This window comes from Prionailurus bengalensis, chromosome D3, assembly GCF_016509475.1.
Source record: "Prionailurus bengalensis isolate Pbe53 chromosome D3, Fcat_Pben_1.1_paternal_pri, whole genome shotgun sequence".
NCBI classification, from domain to species: Eukaryota; Metazoa; Chordata; class Mammalia; order Carnivora; family Felidae; genus Prionailurus; species Prionailurus bengalensis.
In genome coordinates, this window is record NC_057356.1 from 34,942,071 (window position 1) to 34,963,790 (window position 21,720).

The 21,720-nt window shown below is 40.1% G+C and overlaps 1 protein-coding gene across 2 annotated transcripts in view; it reads right to left on the bottom strand.

Moving 5' to 3' along the window:
* Nucleotides 1-17,279: 17,279 nt before the first annotated feature.
* The window catches only part of TWSG1 (twisted gastrulation BMP signaling modulator 1), a 74,485-nt gene continuing 70,044 nt past the window's right edge, over nucleotides 17,280-21,720 (bottom strand). For both annotated transcript variants that reach the window (XM_043558291.1, XM_043558292.1), the window contains exon 5: nucleotides 17,280-20,317. In XM_043558291.1, coding sequence (XP_043414226.1) covers nucleotides 20,136-20,317 — 182 coding nt within the window. In that variant the 3' untranslated portion in view covers nucleotides 17,280-20,135. The remainder of the gene's footprint in view (nucleotides 20,318-21,720) is intronic.

A 21,720-nucleotide genomic window follows, 5' to 3' on the forward strand; every position in this document is an offset into this window, starting at 1 on the left:
AAAGGGAAAAAATAAGGAGGCAAACCAAAAAACAGACTCTTAACTATAGAAAGCAAACTGATAGTTACCAGAGGGTGACTAAGTAGGTAAAGGGGATTAAAAGTACATTTATCATGATGAGCACTGAGTAATGTATAAAATTGTTGAATTACTATACTATATACCTGAAACATAGAACACTATGTTAAGTACACTGGAATTAAAATAAAAACTAAAATAAATTCCACTAGCAGTATTTGGAAGAAAATCTCAGGAATAATTCAGGGGGAAAGGCTACTTAAACAGGATGCAAATCCAAAATAGTTAAGAAAATACAGAGCCTGGGGCACCTGGGTGACTCAGTCGGTTGAACGACCAACTTTGGCTCAGGTCATCATCTCGTTGTTTGTGAGTTCAAGCCCCACATTGGGTTTACTGCTGTCAGCCTGTCAGTTCAGAGCCTACTTCTGATCCTCTGTCCCCCCTCCTTCTGCTCCTCCCCCACTTGCACTTGCCCCAAAATAAATAAATATTAAAAAGAAAGAAAATACAGAGCATGATCTTGGACTTTTGTCCCAAGGCAATGAGTACACGATTAGACCCATGTCAAATGGAAGCAATATTCAATACAGTTGCTTGTACGCTTTCCTGAGGACCTAAAAATAAGTAACCTGTTTTTCTGTGTTCCTTGTATTAGATCTGATAACGTTCTTAAACCTTTTGACTGTCCAGTTTTAATGCCTACTATATATCTGGATAAAGGAATAAAAATTATAACAAATAATTACTGCATTATCTCTTTATATATTATGGATAAGCTTAAAATAATAGTACAACATGTAGCAACTGAAGAAAAGATCATTGTTTATGGGTGTTTAAAATGTCCTTTATTAGAACTCAAAATATATGTTTTTATCCTCAGAAAATATATCACATACTTGAGATTCAAATTAGCCTTCACAGAAGTTCTTTTCATACTTTAGCTAAAGGAGTACTTCTTGATTGATTTGCTGGATTACATTAGTAAGAATTTCTAACATGTCAGGCAAGGGAAAAAACCTGCCAAGCCTTAAATTTTAAAAATTGCAGGTTGCTTGCTTTTTGTTTTTTGTTTTCTTGTTCAGTCATGACTTTATTTATTCAATAACCATACATTGATAACCCAGTATCAGAGAGACTATACTGCTTACTGGGTATATTATGGTGAACAAGGTACATGTGTAACTTCAAGGAGCCAGCAATTACAACAGAGTATAAAGGCCATGAAGGAATGAAGAGAGAATTTTGAAGGAGTTGCAGTGAGGAAGCCTAAGCCAGCTTCAGAGACGATGAAGGCTTCCCAGAGGAGTTGAGGCAAATGGGGACAATTGTGACGAAGGACAATTCAGAATGCTCCAGTTGTGCTGAGGGAGGAGAGTTAGGGAGTAAATTCCTGAAAGGATCAGCAGAATGCACCAAAATATGGAGTCGAGAAAGAGCTTGGAGCACTCTGGAAACCTCATGTCTGTCTGTCTGTCTGTCTGTCTTCCTTCCTTCCTTCTTTCCTCCTTTCCTCCCTTTTTCTATTTTCTTTTCTTTATTTCTCTCTTTTTTCTCTTTCCTTCCTTCCATCCTTTATTTTTAATTATTTTTTAATGCTTATTTATTTTTGAGAGACAAAGAGAGACAGAGCATGAGCAGGGGAGAGGTAGAGAGAGAGAAGGAGACACAGAATCCAAAGCAGGCTCCAGGCTCTGAGCTGTCAGCACAGAGCCCGACACGGGACTTGAACCCATGAGCTGAGATCACGACCTGAGCCAAAGTCGGACACTCAGCTGACTGAGCCACCCAGGTGCCTCACATCCTTTATTTTTTAAATAGTTATTTAAAATGGGATTTCTAAGTCTAAAGTCTGCCTTGTATAGAAGTGGTTTTTCTCAAGAGAACAACTTAATAAAGCTGACACATTTCCTAAAGTTAACTTGATGGAGATCTTTAGTTTTTTTTTTTTTAGTGGTTTTATTTATTCTTGAGAGAGAGAGAGAGACAGAGCATGAGCATGAGCAGGGAGGGGCAGAGCAAGAGAGGGACACAGAATCCGAAGCAGGCTCCAGGCATTGAGCTGTCAGCACAGAGCCTGACATGGGGTTCAAAATCATGAGTCGTGAGATCATGACCTGAGCCGAAGTTGGACACTCAAACAAATGTGTCACCCAGGTGCCCTGAGACCTTTAGCTCTTATGTATACTTTACCCAAAGCCCCTTTCCCGGGTAATCTCTGTATTTCTTTGGAGACCCACTACTCCCCCACTCTGTCCATGTGATCTGGGAGGGCTCCCTTGGACCCGGGAGTGCCACCTGGGACCTCTTCTGGAGCTATCTACACAGTGAGGAGCAATTTCTGCTGACACTGCTAGCTGGTACTCAGCCAGCTCCTGGGGCGGCTCCCTCGGGGTGTGCCAGCCCAGCACAGAGCAGCAGACAAGACAGACCGTTTCCTGTATTCAGCCACTCCTGAAGCCATGGTGTGCCTGAGCTTTTGGGGTATGTGAACCTCCCAACATCCCCCCATCTTGGGCTCATTTGAATTGTTTTTTTGCTACTTGCAACCTAACCTGCCCCTATAGAAACACTAAACGGCGTCCTTTAGGCTGAAATGAAAGGACACTAGACAGTAACTTGAAGCCACATGAAGAAATAAAGAACACTGGTAAAGGTAACTAAAAAGGTAAATATGTATTTTAAAAAGCACAAATATATTTTTTTGTTTATAAGTCTTTCCCCCCCAATCTGATTTAAAGACATAAAGGAATAATTATAAATCTGTATTGAAGGGCATACAAAATATAAAGATATAATTTGTATGATAATAATATCAAAAAAGAGGGATGTGATATTGTGATTTTTTGGTCTTAAAAACCCTGGAATTTCCTAAGTGATAAGAGCCATAAAGGTGGCTTTTCTAATTCATAACCAGCTCCTTTCAACCACAGGTGAGTTTATGTTAATACCATGACTTTACTTGCCCACCCTCCCACCCCTCCAGCCCTATCAGCTGAATTGACTGAACTCAGTGGTCACCAATGGTCAGTGATCCACTCAATCTTGCTTATATAATAAAGGCTCCATAAAGCCTCCAAAGGACTTGATTCAGAGAGTTTCTGGGCTGGTGAATAAGAATGGATCCATGTGTGGCCAGGGGTGGTAGGAGGGGGTTGCTTTCCAGACTCCACGGGGATAGAAGCTCTTGTGCTTGGGATCCTTTTGGACTTCACCTGATGTATAGCTTCATCTAGCTGTTCACTCCTAACCTTTAACCTTTGTAATAAACCAGGAATTTAGTAAGTAAACTGTTTTTTTTTTCTCCTGAGTTCTGTGAGCTGCTCTCGATAATTAGTCAAATCTGAGGATAGTGTAGTAGAAATCCCTGATTTAGAGCCAGTCAGAGGCATGAGTGACAGCCTGAACTTGAAGTGGGAGGCAGTCCTGCATGACTGAGCCCTCAACCTGTGTGGGATCTAACGCTATCTCTGCAGAGAGTGTCAGAATTGAGTTGAATTGTACAATACGTAGTTGGGGTCCACCACAGAGTCAGAAAATTGCTTGATGTGTGGGAAAACCCTCCTACATCTCAAGTCAGAAATGAAGCACTGAGAGTGGAATTCAGTAATGAGTAAAGGAATCAAGCGTTTTCTTTACAAGGGCAAGAAAAGCAGGGGAAGATATGGAGCTACACAGAAACAAAGTTCTTGTACACTATTGAAATTAAATTGACACTAATCTGAAGTAGATAAAGTACAAAGATTTTAATTGTAATTCCCAGTGCAACCATTAAGAAAATAATTCAGAAGAATATATAGTGAAAGAAATTACAAAAGAATTAAAATACAGACTAGAAAATACATAGTTAATGCCAAAAAGTTTTAAAGGGCAGTAATGAAGGAAACATAGGAAGAAAAAAAGACATAAGACATATAGAAAAGAAATAGTAAAATGGCAGACATACATCTTTCCTTATCAGTAATTACATTAAACATAAATAGATTAAAAATTCTGGTTAAAAGGTAGAGTTTTGTAGTATGGATTTAAAAAAAAAAAAAAGCTCCAACCATATGAGTCTACAAGAGACAGACTTTATTTAAGTTTATTTATTTATTTTGAGAGATAGAGAGAAAAACATAATCCCAAGCAGGCTCTGTGCTGTCAGTGCAGTGCCCAGCACAGGACTTGATCCCACAGACTGAGAGATCATGACCTGAGCAGAAACCAAGAGTTGGACACTCAACCAACTGAGCCACCGAGGCACCCCAAGAGACACACTTTAGATTCCAACATGCAAAGAGGTTGAAAGTAAAATGTTGGAAAAAGATATCATGCGAACAGCAGCCAAAACAAATCTGAAGTGGCTATACTAAATTCAGATAAAATAATCCTTTAAAAAATTGCTACTAGATGCTTTCAACAATAGCCAAATCACAGAAAGAGCCCAAATGTCCATCAAATGATGAATGGAGAAGATGTGGTTTATATGTACAACGGAATACTACTTGGCAATGAGAAAGATTGAAATCCTTCCATTTACAACAACGTGGATGGAACTGGAGGGTATTATGCTAAGTGAAATAAGTCAGTCACAGAAAGACAGATATCATGTTTTCACTCATATGTGGAACTTGAGAAACTTAACAGAAGACCATGAGGGAAGGGAAGGGGAAAAAATAGTTTCAAACAGAGAGGGAGGCAAATCCATAAGAGACTCTTAAATACAGAGAACAAACTGAGGGTTGATGTGGCAGGCAGGGGAGAGGGGAAAATGGGTGATGGGCATTGAGGAGGACACTTGTCGGGATGAGCACTGGGTGTTGTATGTAAGCGATGAATCACGGGAATCTACCCCTGAAACCAAGAGCACACTGTATACACTGTATGTTAGCCAACTTGACAATAAATTATATTTAGAAAAAAGAAAAGAAAAAAATAGTAAAGTGGTTGTTCCATTTTCATATGACCTACATAGTTTCTAATAAAAAGTCAGGAACTTTTCAAGCCAAAAAAAAAAAAATTGCTACTAGAGATAAAGAAGGACATTTTATAATGACAAAGGAGTCAATCTATCAAGAAGACATAACAATCATATACATATATGCATCTGAAACTATAGCCCCAAAATACATTAAGCCAAAACTGACAGAATTGAAAGGAGAGATAGACAATACAACAATAGTTGGAGACTTCAGTACCTAATTTTCAATAAGTCTAGAACAATTAGAAAGAAGATCAATAAGTGAGAGAATTAAAATGGTACAATGTTTGATTTATTTTTGAGAGAGAGACAGAGAGACAGAGCGCAAGCAGGGTAGAGGCAGAGAGGGAGACACAGAATATGAAGCAGGCTCCAGGCTCTGAGCTGTCAGCACAAAGCCCAATGTGGGGCTTGAACTCATGGACCTTGAGATCATGACCTGAGCCAAAGTCGGACGCTTAACTGACTAAGCCACCCAGACACCCGTAAATGTTTATTTATTTTTAAAATAGAGTGAGTGTGCATAAGCAAGGGAGTGTCAGAGATAGAGGGAGGAGAGAGAGAATCCCAAGCAGGCTCCAAGCTGTCAGCACAGAGCCCAATGCAGGGTTCGAACCCACAAACTGTGAGATCGTGACCTGAGCTGAAGTTGGAAGCTTAACCAACTAAGCTACCCCGGTGCCCCGAACACATGGTTTTTAAGGGCACCTTTGGCTAAATCTTCGTTCAAGTCTTGTCCTCTAATCTGGCCTCTGTCAGCTAACAGGTTCTCTGGCATCCATTTTTACTGAGGTCATAGGAAACCTCAGTTAGCTGTCTTGTTTAATGGGGAACCTGTTTTTTAACTTTGGAATGCTTTAGTGGACCTAGGATACAAGAATCAAAACCATATTATCAGTGTTTTTGTGTTAAGAATTGGCATATTTAATTGCATGTTGAAGAGGATTTCACTTATTAGAGCACAGTCTCATAAATCCAATCTAAAGTGTGTAATTGAGAAATTGAAGTAGGCTTACTTTTAAGTTGAAAATTAAGTTAATTAAATTTAAGTTGAAATCTTCCTAAATTTGTGTGTAGAATTGGAACCTTCAACAGGTTCAACTTATTATAAATTTAAGTACTCAGCAAACACTGAAGGACAACCTTGAAAACTAGATTGTTAAATATATACCTACATGTTAAACTGTTAGAAATAATATTTGCTGTGTTTTTAAACTTTTGGAAGAACTGGGTTTTTTTTAATGTTTATTATTATTATTATCATTATTAGTTTTTTGAGAGAGGGAGAGAGACAGCATGAGCAGGGGAGAGGCAGAGAGACAGGGGGACAGAGGATTCCATGCTGGCTCTGTGCTGACAGCAGAGAGCCTGATACAGAGCTTGAGCCCACAAATCGTGAGATCATGACCTGAGCTGAAGTCAGACGCTTAACCAACTGAGCCACCCAGGCACCCCAGAGGTAATTTTTTTAATTTTGTAAATCAAATAAATTAACCATTAATTTTTAAAACGCATATTAATTTCTGATTAGGCCTTTCTGCAGCAAAAGTTGCCCTCAAGGATACTGAAAACTTTGCATCAACAACATGCATGACCTTCTTGCTAGGTTGCTAGAGAAGTCCCCTAGTCTCCAAGTCTCCTAGACTACCAGCAGTCTAGAAAGACCCTAAGCCACCCAGCAAAGATGCATTTGCAACACCTACACATGACCCAATGAAAACCTGGACACTGGCTGGCAAAGTGGCAATTCACAGTACCTGGTTACTTCCTGACTAGGGTTGGGATGCTGCTGAAGAATTCCCTGAGGTTCAAGGCTAAGCTGAGCCCTTCCTTGGTTGGCCAGTGAAAGGGGTGAGGGGTAGGCACAAAGGGAAAAAGTGTCCACCCTGATAAAACATCCTTTACAAGGGGCCTGAAAGCAGTTCAGTAGGATCATGAAATTGATGAAGGACAGAAGCAGGACAATGTTTACCCTTAGCCAAGAAGGCTGGCCTAAAGCCTGCATAGTTTCAATAAACATCCAATATGTGCTGCTTGCTACATTCTTTAAGGGTCTCACAACTGCCAGTATATGTAACCTATAGTTAATATTGAATTGAATGACAAGCACCAGAGGAATCTTGCAGAAGTAGTTTTACAAGTAGAAATTCAAAGAAATGTAAAGAGGCTTCTGTAATCGGACACTTCCTGCCTGCCCCCTTCCCTTTGATCACTAAGCAAAACGTGCAATTCTTTCTGCCCACGAGTTCTGACCTTGTGCTACTTAAAATAAACTTACTAAGATGCATCTTACCATCTCAAGAATTCTTTCTTGATGGTTGTGTTCAATGACTTCACATCGTTTTTGGTGGCCTGTACCGGGATAGCGACAAAATGAATCCAAGAGCTTCAGTGCAGCTTGGGAGTCTCCTTTACTACACCCCCTCTGCCACTCCCCCCAACCCCCTTTTTTGTTTCTTACCTGTTCTTTTTCAGAGAGGTCCTGAATAGTCCAACCCTTCAGAATGTGCCATGTCTGAGTGCTCAGGAGAGAAGCTCTTGCCTGTGGCTACACTAGAGAAAGGGACAAACTCCTGCCACCTGGCTGGACACTAGTACCTTGGCCATAATGGCATTGGGCTCAGAAATCAAGCTTTCCCTCTTTTATCTGTTCTTTGAATCCTTATATTCCTATCACTGGACAGCCATACAGGTCATTAGGATGGCTGTGAATTTTAAGAGTTCTGTGTAAGATTCCCTCCTAAATAATCTGGTATCATCCCTCGATGAGTATAAAATTCAAGATACATCTGACCGCATGCTTGTGGGAAGGGAGTGGTCAGAGCTATTACCTAGTTGGGGCATTCACCCAATGGGAGACTACTCTCTTGGGATTGGATCATGGATAAAGCTCATGAAAAAGTCACCTGGATTAAATAGGAGTTCTATACTTTCATTTTTTCATGTCTCTCATTTGTTCCTACCTGTGGGCTATTTGGCATTCTCAGTCCTGCTCTCAGATTCGAGGTCTTCTAGCTTAGTCATAGGATGTTTAATACAGTATAAAATAGCTGCCCCTTCTCAACGAAGGCCAGGATCCCATCCATTAATACTATATCTACAGGCTAGGCTTACAACAGCTATTGTTATTGGTCATCAAATATATCAACTCCCTCAAAATTGAAAGAGGCAGCCTCAATCTTTGCAGCATTTCAGTCCACCTACCAGCACCTACTGTAGCCTAGGATGCAGTGGGGGAAGTAAAGGGAGGTCAACATCCCTTCTCAAGTAATACAAGGGTGTCAGAAGAATCAGGAAGAAGGTCAATTCCTGCCACTCAGCACCCCAGGAACCTACGGCAAAATTCCTGATGGGATGCCACTTGGAAGCCAAGGGGAATTTTGGTAATGGACTCGTAGTTAGTTAATACACTGTCCTCATTTTGTGGGATTTACCTATGGGATAGACTTCCTCAATCCCAAAGGATTTCCTCTTGGGCTGTCTCCTAACATATTAGAATCAATTTGGATTTAAAGAAAAAGTGCAAATGGGGCACCTAGGTGGCTCAGTCAGTTGAGCACCCGACTCTTGGTTTCGGCTCAGGTCACAATTTCAGAGTTTTGTGGGTTCGAGCCCCACATTGGGGTCTGTGCTGTCAGTGAGGAGTCTGCTTGGGATTCTTTCTCTTTGCCCCTCCTCAACTTGCACTGTGTCTCTCTCAAAATAAATAAACTTGAAAAGAAAAGAAAAGAAAAGAAAAGAAAAGAAAAGAAAAGAAAAGAAAAGAAAAGAAAAGAAAAGAAAAGGAAGGGAGGGAGTGCTAAACCATACTTCCCACTCCAAATAATAAACATTACGCCCCCTGGGGCGCCTGGGTGGCTCAGTCGGTTAAGTGGCCAACTTCGGCTCAGGTTATGATCTCACGGTCTGTGAGTTTGAGCCCCGCGTCGGGCTCTGTGCTGACAGCTCAGAGCCTGGAGCCTGTTTCAGATTCTGTGTCTCCCTCTCTCTGACCCTCCCCCGTTCATGCTCTGTCTCTCTCTGTCTCAAAAATAAATAAACGTTAAAAAAAAAATTAAAACAAAAAAACAAAAAAACAAAAAAAATTACACCCCCTAGTTAACAACTGTCAATTAAAGATAGACATCCAACCCCCAGGGTGTGCAGCTCTTGAGCTTGTCCACTCTCAGATCTTGAGAGTGTACTTTTCACTTTAATAAATTGTCCCACTTCTGTTACTCATCTGCTATGCTGTTTATCTACCCTTGAATTCCTTCTTATGACAAGATCAAGAACCTTTGGCAACTCCTTTGGGTCAAGCTGGGTCAAGGTTCCAGCACCCAGGGTGTCTCCAGTTCACCTGGCAACATCTTTTTGGTGACCATGAAGGGACAAGGTAACAGGCTGAACAACCCTTAGGTTGAGTCTCCAACTCTCACCTTCCTTATGCTGGAGAGTTGCTTAGTCACTGTTCTCCTCTGTTTTCTCCCTCTTTCTGATCTACTCGAGAAAAGACCTAAAAAGGAAACAAAAACCACTGGTTTGCCAGATTAAATGCAATCTCAGTGCAGGGGAGACCTCCTGTCTCCCAAGAAAATTTATGTTGATTGAAAGGAAAGATGGGCAGGGGCTCCCACTCCAGGAGGCGCACTAGGCTGAAGAGGTAGGCAGGTTGGGGATGCCCCTCTGCACCAGGGATGATAGTTTGGTGGTTTCTGGGAGATGTCCTTGAGGCCAAGACTATCCAAGGCAATGCTCTTGAGGTTCAACAGGGATGCCTCTAGTCCAGGTGACTGTCACTGTCTTTCCTCTAAATTCTCAATTCCATCCAACATTCCCTTGAGATATATCTTGAGAAACTGGAACCAGTTTAACCCTGATACCTCATATGCTTTCTTCCTAAGTCTGTTCCTTTTTAGCACTATTGGCCTCAATATAAACTAGAGGATGGAGAAGTCTGACCAGAAAAGTGGACTGAAACCCGATATGGTCAGGCTTTTATGACCCTGTACCAAGACACTGATCTGTCCATTCTCCTTTAGGTGACCTGAGAACACCCATCTCCTCCCTGTCTACTCCTCAATCACCATCAGCTCAGCTATCTCAGGCTCATCTACTTCTGTTAATCCATCACATCACCTATGTTCTGTCATGTTCTCTGGTGGCCCCCACCCCATCTCTCTTATAAACAGGTTGCTGCCAAGATCTTGCACACACCTCTCTTTTCCCTGACTCACTCATCTCCTCTTTGCTTCTTCTTTTGTGTGTCAGGTCTGAAATATATCTTGAGGGGACCAGATGAATGCTGCCTGACTCTTCTTGTATGTGGGGGCTTCTCCCTCATTCATTTCTGGGTTAATGGCCCATGATGTTGGAAGTCGGTGGCTAGTCTACTTTGGGATGCCAAAACTCCTTTTGTTTCAGAGAGGTTCCCTATCTTCCCCAGCCCGACATGGGCTGCCTATTTTCACTTTTTGTTGGTGGCAAGAAAGTGTGCATCTGTTCATCTGCCCAGGGCTGATGAGCTTTAGGATGAAAAGTCCTCTTTCTTCTGTCCCCTCCAGCCTTGCTGGTGGCACCTTACATCTTCTGCCTCCACCTCCTCTTCCTCCTGTTTCTGGGTATGGCTTACATAACCATGTCCTGTACCATCCTCAGTGCCTCTGGAGCCATTGGCTCCTGCCCCTCTTATCCTCACTGTCAAGGAGTGAAGAGCCCCAAGCTGTGGGGCCACCTCCTTTGGAGGTTCAAACTGAAGCTCCTCCCAAATCAGCATGAAGGGGCCCAAGGGTTCCCTTGGACTGAAACCAACCCTTCAGATTTCCCCTCAGTTGCCTCAAGTAAAATTGACAGTGGGGGGACAAATGGATTGACTTTTAGTGGGTACAGATGCAACATATTCTGTATTAAAGCTAATAAATAATTAAAGCTAATTGTCAGAAGATGGCTTCAAATGATGTTTAATTTTGTTTGTCTCGTGAGTTTTCTGGGGTAATTGTTAGGAATGAGTAGGTTGAATAAAAAGGTTTATAAGTAGAACTTTTAAATAGCCTCCAGAAGTTTTGGTAACCTGAAACTTAGAAGTTTTGTGAAGTCAAATGATAAACTGGATTGAATTCATTGGATATCTAAGTCTTCCAAACAAGATAAAGATTACTGACATAGGTTTTTGCCTTCGGCTTCTTACTGCAGAGAAACTGAGGGTAGTTGAGTCTGTTGGTAAACATGATTTTATGCTTTATTGAATGGTTGTACTATGGGACAGCATGTTTTTAGAAATTTATGAAATGTATTCATATTTGCCAATCTAAAGAATTCTGGTATAACAGACAGTTCACAATTAATTTTCAGTGGCAACTAGTTTCCTTAAGTTAAAGTTCTCCTAAATGTAATTAAGCCTGATGAAATGCTAAGGAACGCAACCCCATATGGAGGAAAACAGGAAATGTACAAGGAAGGTATAAGAAATGAGAATACATTTTGTTGAGGGAAACGTGTTTGATTTGTGTCCTAAAATCAGACGGGTTATTTAGAGAGAAAGGGCTTAGGACAAAATCTGAATGAAAAAGAAAGTTGTAGAAGATTTGTGAAGGGAAATCGTTGGAAAATAATTTTATATGTGGTCAGGACTAAAACTGAGATAAATGGATTTTAAAGATACACTGGTATAAGATGGAAATTTTGATTTTCTCTCTGTTAAAAAGACAAAGTTTTCTTGGATTATTGGTCTTCTCTCAATAAAAAAATTGTAAACAAAGGTGTTTTTTTTTTTCTTTATCTGCCAAGAAAGCCAAAGCTTCTGTGTTTTGTCTTTATCAGGCCTTTGATTACTTCAGAAAGTTAAAATTTCTCAATAAAAAAGGTAAGTTTTGTGAACAACTGTATAACCTTCTGTAGAATCTCTTATTGCCAGCTTGGTTAATGAAATATTGAGTTTTATACTGATCTGTGATTCTATTTAGCCATGTGCTTTGAAACTTCCCAAGATTCAAATTCTAAATGAAATCTTTTTTTAAAAGTTTATTTTTGAGAGAGATGGGGCAGGGGATTGGGGCAGAGAGAGAGGAAGAGAGAGTATCAAACAGGCTCCTCATGGTGAGCGCAGAGCCTGACGTGGAGCTCAACTCATGAACCCGTGAGATCATGACCTGAGCTGAAATGCAGAGTCAGATGCCACCCAGGCACTCCCTAAATGAAGTCCCTAAACCAAGTCTTTTCAACTAAATAGGCTTGTTTATTTGGTATGTTAAGTTACCTGGGAAGCACTGTCAAAGAAATGATGATAAACCTTAGGTTACGTTCTTTGGGTAAATGCTGTAACTGTTCTAGAAAATATATGAAATTCTGAACGTTTTAATATGTCCTGGCATAAGGTCATCACTTGACATTCTAATTATTAAAATACTATATGTCACAGAAATAACCAGATTTCCTCACCAACTGCATTGTTACAAACTCTCTTCAGATCTTTAACCATGTCCATTTTTGAGTCTTTTGTCTTGTATAGTTACCGTTCTGATGCTCTTGCAGAATGAGTTTTGTCTTCAAGATTGATGAAAAGGATTTTCTAACAAACAGTTTTCTGGTATCTTTAAGATCATAAAACTAAACTGGATAAGAATTTCCAGAACGAATGGGAGAGCTGCATCAAAACAGAAGAAGAATTAGTAACATGGGACTGAATGAATTGAGGAAGATGATTATAGTGTTTTTATGACTCCTGTTTGAAACATTGCTGGTTCTCTAATGTTTTCTCTTCTAGAGTTAATAGTTTTCTCTTAGGATATCTGTGACTTACAGAATTATGATAAAATATTCCTTTGTGAACAAGTTGCAACACTGGACCCTCTGAAATTCAGAAACTCTCAATGAGTATTCTTTCTTTCATGGGAATATAATTATTTGCACAAGTTCAATGAAACTCTGTTCTCCTTATAACAGGACCATTGGAAACATTGGTTATATTACCAAGGCTTTTGACTAGAATGTCACGAGGGCCATGCATAGACTCAGATATGCCCAGGCAGCTTAAAGGAACTAAGGTTGACTTAATGGAGCCAAAAAAGCCCCTTGGAAATATCAGCCTGATATCTTGCTTACAGAGTTCCCAGCAGCCTTACCTGGTGAGTAAAAGAAGGTTACTTCCTGGCAGGTGCAGGAACCTCAGGATATGTTGATGACCTTGAGAAGAGAGAAATTCACCCAAATCTATAGCTATTGCAGGCAACTCTGATGGCAAGTGTTTGGCTTGGCTTTGGCCTCAAGAGGCTATTGAAAGTTCAATCTGGAGATTCATTGTAAAAAGTTCTAGCAAAGCAGATTTTTTAAAGATCTGTAAGATTAATCACTATTCTTACTGAGTTTATGTAAATAATTAGGCCACATTTGTCAAAACTGGACTTGTTTTACAAAGAAATTCGTCTTGATGTGGCTATCTCTGATAAAAACAAGGGTGATTATAGAAAGAAAATACATTTCAGTAATACATCTTTGTAGATATTTGATTTTAATACTATTTATTATAAGCTAGACTAGATCCTCAGTTCTTTTGGTTTCCTCAAGAATTTGGCTATGGCTCTCCAAACTAAGGTTTCCAAACTTCTTCCATTCTCTTGACTTAAAGTCATTAAAAACAAAAACTGCCCTTTTTTCCAAAAGCCCTGAAAACAAGTTGCTGGACAACTTGAGGTCAACTTCAGAGAAAATGCCCAAAACTCATGTACAGTCTTTGTGCCTGTCGAACTACAGGTCATTCAAAAGGATCACCAGAGACATCTGAATTACAAACCAGGAAAACCCATCTGATTCCCACTGCTTGTTCCCACTCCGCCTGAAGACATCTAAACATCTTTCTCACTGGCAGCATGCGAGACTCTGACACTGGGTTTGTAATTTGTTCTAACCATTAACCTATATTTTTCTTTTGTTTCCCTAAAAGTGCCTCTTATAAATTACCTGATTGCTTGCTAAACAAAACAATCTATATGATGGGTAACACCACCTGCTACACAAGTAAGGCCTTAAATGACTCTCAAGATAACATTACGTTATTTATTAAGCACGATAGTAACTCATGAGTAAAGCAGTTCTATAAAATAGAATGGCATTAGATGCCTTCACAGAAGCACAAGGAAGGACATGTGCCATTATTAAAATGGAATGTTGTGTCTCCAATACAGTTGGTGACAAAAGTGTAACAGGATTACTTACAGATATGAATAACCAGATTGGTGGTCTTAAAGACTCTCTATTGCCACTTGATTGATTGGTTAAATTCTTGATCTAGAGGTGGACTATGGTCTTATCACACTTCTTATTTTTATTATACTAATCCTAATGTGGTGTCTCTTTCCCTTTGTTCTTTCCTATTGTCGAGGTATACGTAAACAGTTCCTGATTCCTTTGCCCCGCTGACAGATGATCCCTACTACACGAAACAATCCTTCCTTGACATCCACTCTGGACTCTGAAGCAGTGGCCTTCTGTGATTATTATTCATAGGAACAGACAGTGACCAATTTTGGATCATAGGTAGGAATATCTCTACAACTCCCTGTCAGCTTGAAGAAGTTACAGACGATGAGCCCTTTGCCCTTCAACAACCTTAAAGATTTAAGGACCGAAAATTGGTTAGGGGGGAATATGATGAGGGACAGAAGCAGGAAAATGTTTACCCTTGGCCAAGAAGGCTGGCCTAAAGCCTGCGTAGTTTCAATAAACATCCAATATGTGCTGCTTGCTACATTCTTAAAGGGTCTCACGCCTGCCTGCAAATCTCACCTATAGTTAATATCGAACTGAATGACAAGCACCAGAGGAATCTTGCAAAAGTAGTTTTACAAGCAGAAATTCAAAGAAATGTAAAGAGGCTTCTGTAATCTGACACTTCCTGCCTGCCCCCTTCCCTTTGATCACTAAGTATGAAACCACCAGCCTCACACAGCAAAATGTGCAGATCTTTCTGCCCATGAGTCCTGACCTCATGCTACTTAAATAAACTTACTAAGTTGCACCTTACCGTCTCAAGAATCTTCCCTGACCGTTGAGTTCAATGACCACACATCAAAATGGAAGAGGTCTGAGGTGGGCCTGGTTGGATGAGCGGGACCAGAATGGGGCACTTAGGGACCTGCTGAGGAGTTGGGCCTTTATCTGAGGAGCCAGCATGTTAAGCAGAAGTATGAGAGGACCTGCTATCATTCATTCATCCCTAAAGCATCTGTGTCTGCCATGTGTCCCACACTTAAGGGTGCTGGACAACTGTGTTCAAGGCAGTGATAAAGAATCAAGTTCCCTACCCTCATGGGCCTCACATGCTAGTTAGAGGAGAATAGAAAAGTCACCGATAAATACTTTCGGGGAGTTACCTGATATTAGAAAAATAAAATGGTAATAGGAGGGGTGACTGGGGAGAGGCCATTCCTTGAGAGATGGTAGTAGAGATATTTGAGCTCAGATGGGAATAAGAACAAGCAAACAAAACCTGCATAAAAAGCAGAGGGCAGCAGAGGAAACAACTCATGCAAACCCCAAGGGTGGCATAAATGTGGTGTGCTGAGGGAGGGCAAGGCCAGCAGCAGAGAGAACAGGAGGATGAGGGAAGGGGGTGTGAGGCGGGAGGAGAGGACAGTGAGGCCGCCGGTGGGTAAGGCTGAGAGAAGAAAATGCCATTCCACAAACCCAGGACTCCAACAAGTCTTCTCTCATCATTTTCTTCAAATCAAGTAAAATCTGACCCAGAGCCCTATTGCAGCCAACATCTGCCAAGAGCAAGGCTCTGTTACCTAGCCTGCATCTCACAGGATCCTAGAGGCAAGTCTGGGGGCCCTAGACACGGAGGGTGGGGCTGGGCTGCTAATAGCCGTAAGTTGAAACCTCTGGAAGAAGGCAACTGCTGACTTTGGAACCAGGACCCTTCAGGGCACATTGAGGCCTGGAGCACAGTCCCCATGGTCTGGGAGACCCAGGCCTCTTCCCATTTTCTGGCAAATGCGATTGATTGCTTACCCCCACCCCCCCAGAAGCAAAATCCACTGAAGCAGAGGAGACTGCTGAAAAACAAAAAGTAGTTGTCTGCTTTGCTCCTACTAGGTAACTTGAGCCCCTGAGGCAAAGGGGCACAAAGGCCTTGCAGTTCACTGGGATTTGGAACTGGGGTTGGGGAGCTATTACCTGCACATCTGTGTTAGAAGGATCACTCTGGCTGTGGCATCGTGTACATCAGGAGGGCTCACAATGCAATCATTATTGCCACAGAAGTATTTCGGTGGTGTCTGTGTCTAAATTCAGTGGCTAACTTCAATCAAATCAGGACATTTCGGTCCCCGTGATAGATGAGGGCTCTGTACTTTTCCAGGTTTCTTTCTGAGTCACAGCACCACGCTGGGAGGGCAGAAATTTTTCTCTCTGCTTTTGTACTGAGAATTCTCATCTCAAAAGCTGGGCCCTGGAGTTGCTGCTGACTCCATCCCTCAAGCACAGACTTCAAAACAAAAAGATGTAAAATGAATTTTTTTTCAAATGGTTAGGAAAAATCTAAGAGGCCTAAGAGTCGTGACTCTTAACACCTATAAGCCAATGGAGTGTCTGCCAGCTTAAGGAACTCAGAACATGCCTGGCGTGGGCCGCTGGGTGGGCCTGCCATACTGCAGCCTGCCGGCCTGCTGGCTTCCCCGGCTGAGAGGATCTCGCTCCACTGGGCATCTTCAGATCAAGACCCTCTGCCTCTCAGGGTCACATGACTCACCGCCACTGGACAGCTTCAGCAAAAGAACAACTTTCCTCATCGAACGTATGGTCCTACTTGAAATGAATTCTACCCCGAACTCCTTAGATTTCTCATTCCGTTAAATCACTCGGCTGGCAACCTGTCCTCTAGAATGTTCCCCTCTCTAGAAGCCCTGTCCACCAAGCTGTCAGAACGTAGATTCTGGGAAACAACACTGAATCTATCATAAAGGTACCATTTATGGCTCTCCATTCTAATAACGTCATCCCATGAGGGTCACTGTGGGAGAGCGGGGAGTGATTTTCCTACCTTGACCTTCCTGTGACTCCTTCCAACCATCAGATAGATCTCCTGAGCCTTGTAGAACAAGGAGAATGTTAAGTATTTCATTTCAAAGTTTCCCCCGTATTGGAACAAAGCGCATGAAAAAGCAGAGAGCAAACTATTAAAGAGCCTTTGTTTCAACACAATGTGTAGGGACATCCAGAGTGAAGGGTACACGCTTCCCTCAAACTAGAACTTCACTAGACAGAAATGTCACATTTATTCTAGTGTTTGTTCTACACTGAAGTTAGCAAAAAGCAGGACACAGTCATTTCAATTTTTTATTAAAATACTCTTTTGCTTATAGGGACAACCAAAGAAAAAAATGCGTAATTCTACATGTTGTAGATCATGTGAAATACAATTAACATAGACTCTGGGGAATGTAGGATAGATTTTAAAAATCTTCAAGGAAGCTTTCACAAAAAATAAACTTTAAATATGTGGCTTATTCATATCTACCTCATTTTTCAGAAGTTTTAGTTTCTTTTCTCTATGTTGATGCTACTCTGCTTTATAAATAATTGTTCAAATATTCTAAAAGCTTACCAATTTTGTTTCCTGAAGCTTTAGAAATATTATTTCTAAATGAAAGCCTCTCTTTTATAGCATTCTATGTAAACAAAGACTTACTTTATTTGAATTATCATTTGATTTGGTGCCACTATTTTGAGTACAATTTCTGCAATAATTAGATGCTATGGGGACAAAGAGAGACAGGAAAACTAACTAGCAGGGGCATGTCTTACCCTAGGAAAGAAACTTTTATATATGGCTTTTATAATACCTACTGATTTAGGGTTTTTTTGATCTAGTTATAAAATAGTTAACCTAATTTTTGATTTAAAAAAAAAAAAGAATTTTTACCAGAGCTTCAAGTTAGAAGTAAATCATATCTAGAATAGTAATAAAGGGTCTAAATTTTAGTGGGGTTACTGGCTTCTGAAATGTTATACTTTTATTTTGGAAAACATTATTATTAAAAACTTGAAATACATTATAAACTGGTAATGGGATCTTTTAGGTAAACTCTGTCTTTCAATCCCTTCATAAACCACAAAAACAAAGCAAAATTGAATATGAAATTAACCATTGCATTTAGAGATGATTTCTACTGGGAGAAATAGATGTAAGGAAAATCAGTTCAAATACAATATGGTTCAAGAAATTACCTTCCCAGTATAAAGGCAGAAGAGATATTACAGTTAAAAATTTAATAATGAAGTCCTAATAAAGATGATAAATGCAGTTAAAAAGTGTCATAGTTAAGGCAACATTGAGCACTGTCAATAAACACAGAAGGATTTCTATATTCATAGATATGAAATTACTTTGAAGAATACCAAAGTGGAAATGAAGCACCTGGATGTAGATTCCTTTAAAACTTTCTCTTTTTTAGTTTAAAAGGTTTTAAGAAAACCGTTACCTTTGTAGGCATTAATGAAGAAGGAAAGCCAAAATGTTTTCAAGGCACTTTTAAACAGAGGCATTTTAGGTGGAAGAAAAGGATATCCCAATGTTTTCCTATTAAAAAAAATACACGCAAGAGCTGAATTTTAACTTTTTTTTTTAAAGGCCAAACGTTTTTGAAAAGGCTAAAGTACCTTTAGTATTCATTAGAGTAGTCTGAAAGAACAGAAAGGTATTAAGGCTTTAGATTTTATGATAGTTAATTATGATATTACATATGATTTTGTAACTAACTATTGTTCATATAATGAATACAAATACAAAGTGTCTAAGAGCATTATCTATTTTTATGTACTAAAATATTTAGACATACAAAAAAGATATTCCTGCAAGTTACTTGTAACTCATAATGTACTGAAAAATTAATAATTTTGTATAGTCAAGAGTCTCTGTAATATAAATATTTATGTCTTAGATTCATGCTTGAAGACTGGGATTTTATTATGATGAAGGACACATAGTATTTAAGCTTATCATTATCGAAATATATAAAACAAAATAGTCTGTAGTGTATTTGGAGTTAACATCATCTTAAACAGAGATTTCTTTTTCATTGCATACCCTTCACCTCCCACTGTCTGATTATACTTTGTAGTGAGAACATTCTATCCAGATGGAAACCTAAAGGAAAGATTACACTATAACAAAATAGTTTAAGTTTGCTTCCCATAAGAATCGCCAGCTTTTTCAACCTTCCCTGTTCACACCGGTGAGTTTCCTCTTTATCTCCTCCTGTCACTCAGCTTAGGAACAAGGCTCTGCCCACGCTGTCTGTACAACAGGACGAAGTGTTTCCCTGGTGCTCTAAGTGGAGTCTGATTTGGCAGGCACTTCCCATCCTGAGTGTTCCGTAAGCTGGTACCTTAAGTCTGAGAAATGCTTATCTTCCTAATTCTTTACACCCTAGCAGAATATTTAATGCAATGTCATAGGTGTGCCTTGCAATTCTTGGTCAGAATTCTTCATCACTACGTACATCAGCACTTTGGGCAGGGCCAAGTAAGAGAAGGAGAAATTTTCCTCAAAGCTCTGTCAGCATGTGTATTACAGGATGGATTCTACTACATAAGAGTTTTAAACTGTAAAATGTAGTAAGCATTTACTTTCTAAAACCAACATTACAAGGTTTGAAATTAAGCCTTTAATGGTGAAATTTATGTGAGTTCTCATCGGACTATCTACCCTATTTATAGAAGAGATAAATGAGACAAGGTACAGTGAGTGAAGACTGGTGTACGACTGGAAGAACTCAGTGTCCCAGGAGCAGTATATGAAGAAGTCATAACTTATGTTAATGTGCTCTAACACTTTCAAAACCAAAGGCTTTTGGAATGCTAGAAAAAAAATGACATCAGGCTTTGTCAAAAAACCTCAGATCTTTCAAGAAATTCTCTGTGTACTTGCTTCTCATATGATCAAAGTTGTAAATGTATTTAAGAGGAAAGGGCTTATTGCCAGTGGGCTATAAAATCAACCAGAGCAGTGATAATTATAATTTAACACATTACTGGATTTGTCATACTTTAACTCTGTCCAAATTCTTTCTATCTTCTTAACCAGCTAGCATGCCGGTGCAACCAGTAGAGCTCAATGAATAGTTTTTCATATCTTTCTTGTTGTCTAGATTGCTTTGGTTTGCATTCTTCTCCTTCTTTAGAACATGCAGTTCATACATTTGACAGTTTTACTACCATAGTCGATGCATTCTGGACCAATGCACTCGCAGCAGGCGTTATGGAACCAGCGATATTTGGACGCTCCCATGGATTCACAGGATATTTTACACTGATGTATGGACATGCAGTCATCAAAATAAACCACAGTACACATGTGTTCTGAAAAAGAAAAAATTAAGAGCTCAGAGCAAGAAAGAGGAAAATCAGGAAATGCTTTAATACCTGTCTGATATTAATAGTTATTCTTGGTTCTCTTACTGCTAGTCTACACAGGACAATGGATGAGGTGTAGGAAAAAAGATCACATTTGTTAATTATATTGAGAAAGAAGCCAGAGTCTCCCACTCCAGTTGAAGAAGGTAAAGGACTTCCTTAGTCACTTTATCAGATTCTGGACTTTGATCTCAAAGTTAAGGTTACTAGGCTTAACATTTGCTATGCTTCAGAGCTGTGCCTTTTAAATTGGGCATTCCTTCATTCCTTCCTTCCTTCCTTCCTTCCTTCCTTCCTTCCTTCCTTCCTTCCTCCCTCCCTCCCTCCCTCCCTTCCTTCCTTCCTTCCTTCCTTCCTTCCTTCCTTCCTTCCTTCCATTTATATTTGAGAGAGAGGTGGGGGGGAGTGTGAGCAGGAGGGGCAGAGAGGGAGGAAGACAGAGGATCTGAAATGGGCTCTGCACTGACAGCAGAGAGCCTGATGAGGGGTTTGAACTCAAGAACCATGAGATTGTGACTTGAGCCAAAGTTGGACACTTAATTGACTGAGCCACCCAGGCGCCTCAAATTGGGCATTTCTGATAAGATTTCCTTAGAGGAGAGAATTCTCTGGCTAAAAGAAGTTTGAAAAATACTGTTCTAAAGCTATACTGAGAATTTATGAAAAAAACAAAACAAACTTAATTCAAATGATGCAAAATGGTTAGCAATACTTGGCACAATTCCGCATTAGCTATTTAAAAACGCTCATATTATCAGTAGCAATTTCTAGTCTTGCTTTCCAACACAACTATTTTTGATTGTTTCAATTTTTAGTTCTCCTGGTGGTTAATGTCATATAATGACCTAGCTAGGAGGATAGGGTAGATGAAATAAATAAAGACAATAAAAAATATTAATAGAGAGTGTATGATTAGAGTCTGTTATTTTACAGAGCCATTTATAGAACGGATAAATTACCAGGCGTCTGAATAGCAAGGAAAGGTTTAATGGAAAAGAGCGGGCTTGTATTAGGAAGAAGAGTGAAATGCAAAGTTAGCAGGTAACAGAATAAGGAAAGTCACAAGGAGACCAGTGCAGTGCGCATGGGGAACGGAGTGGAGGCCAGTCCCGCTGCAGTGAAAGGTTGGCAGCAGGAGACAGCAGAACCATCACTGGCTATAGAAGATGAGATCAGGTCAAGACAGAAAACACGAAGGCCAGTACAGCATGAGACCAGGCAGACTAGGGACTGAGCAGGACAGGGGAGCTTTGAATCTCCAGGTGATTAGTAACTTTTTTTCATTTATTAATTGAACAAGTATTTATGGATCACCTACTATGGAATGGCCATTATGGACTCAAAGAGTA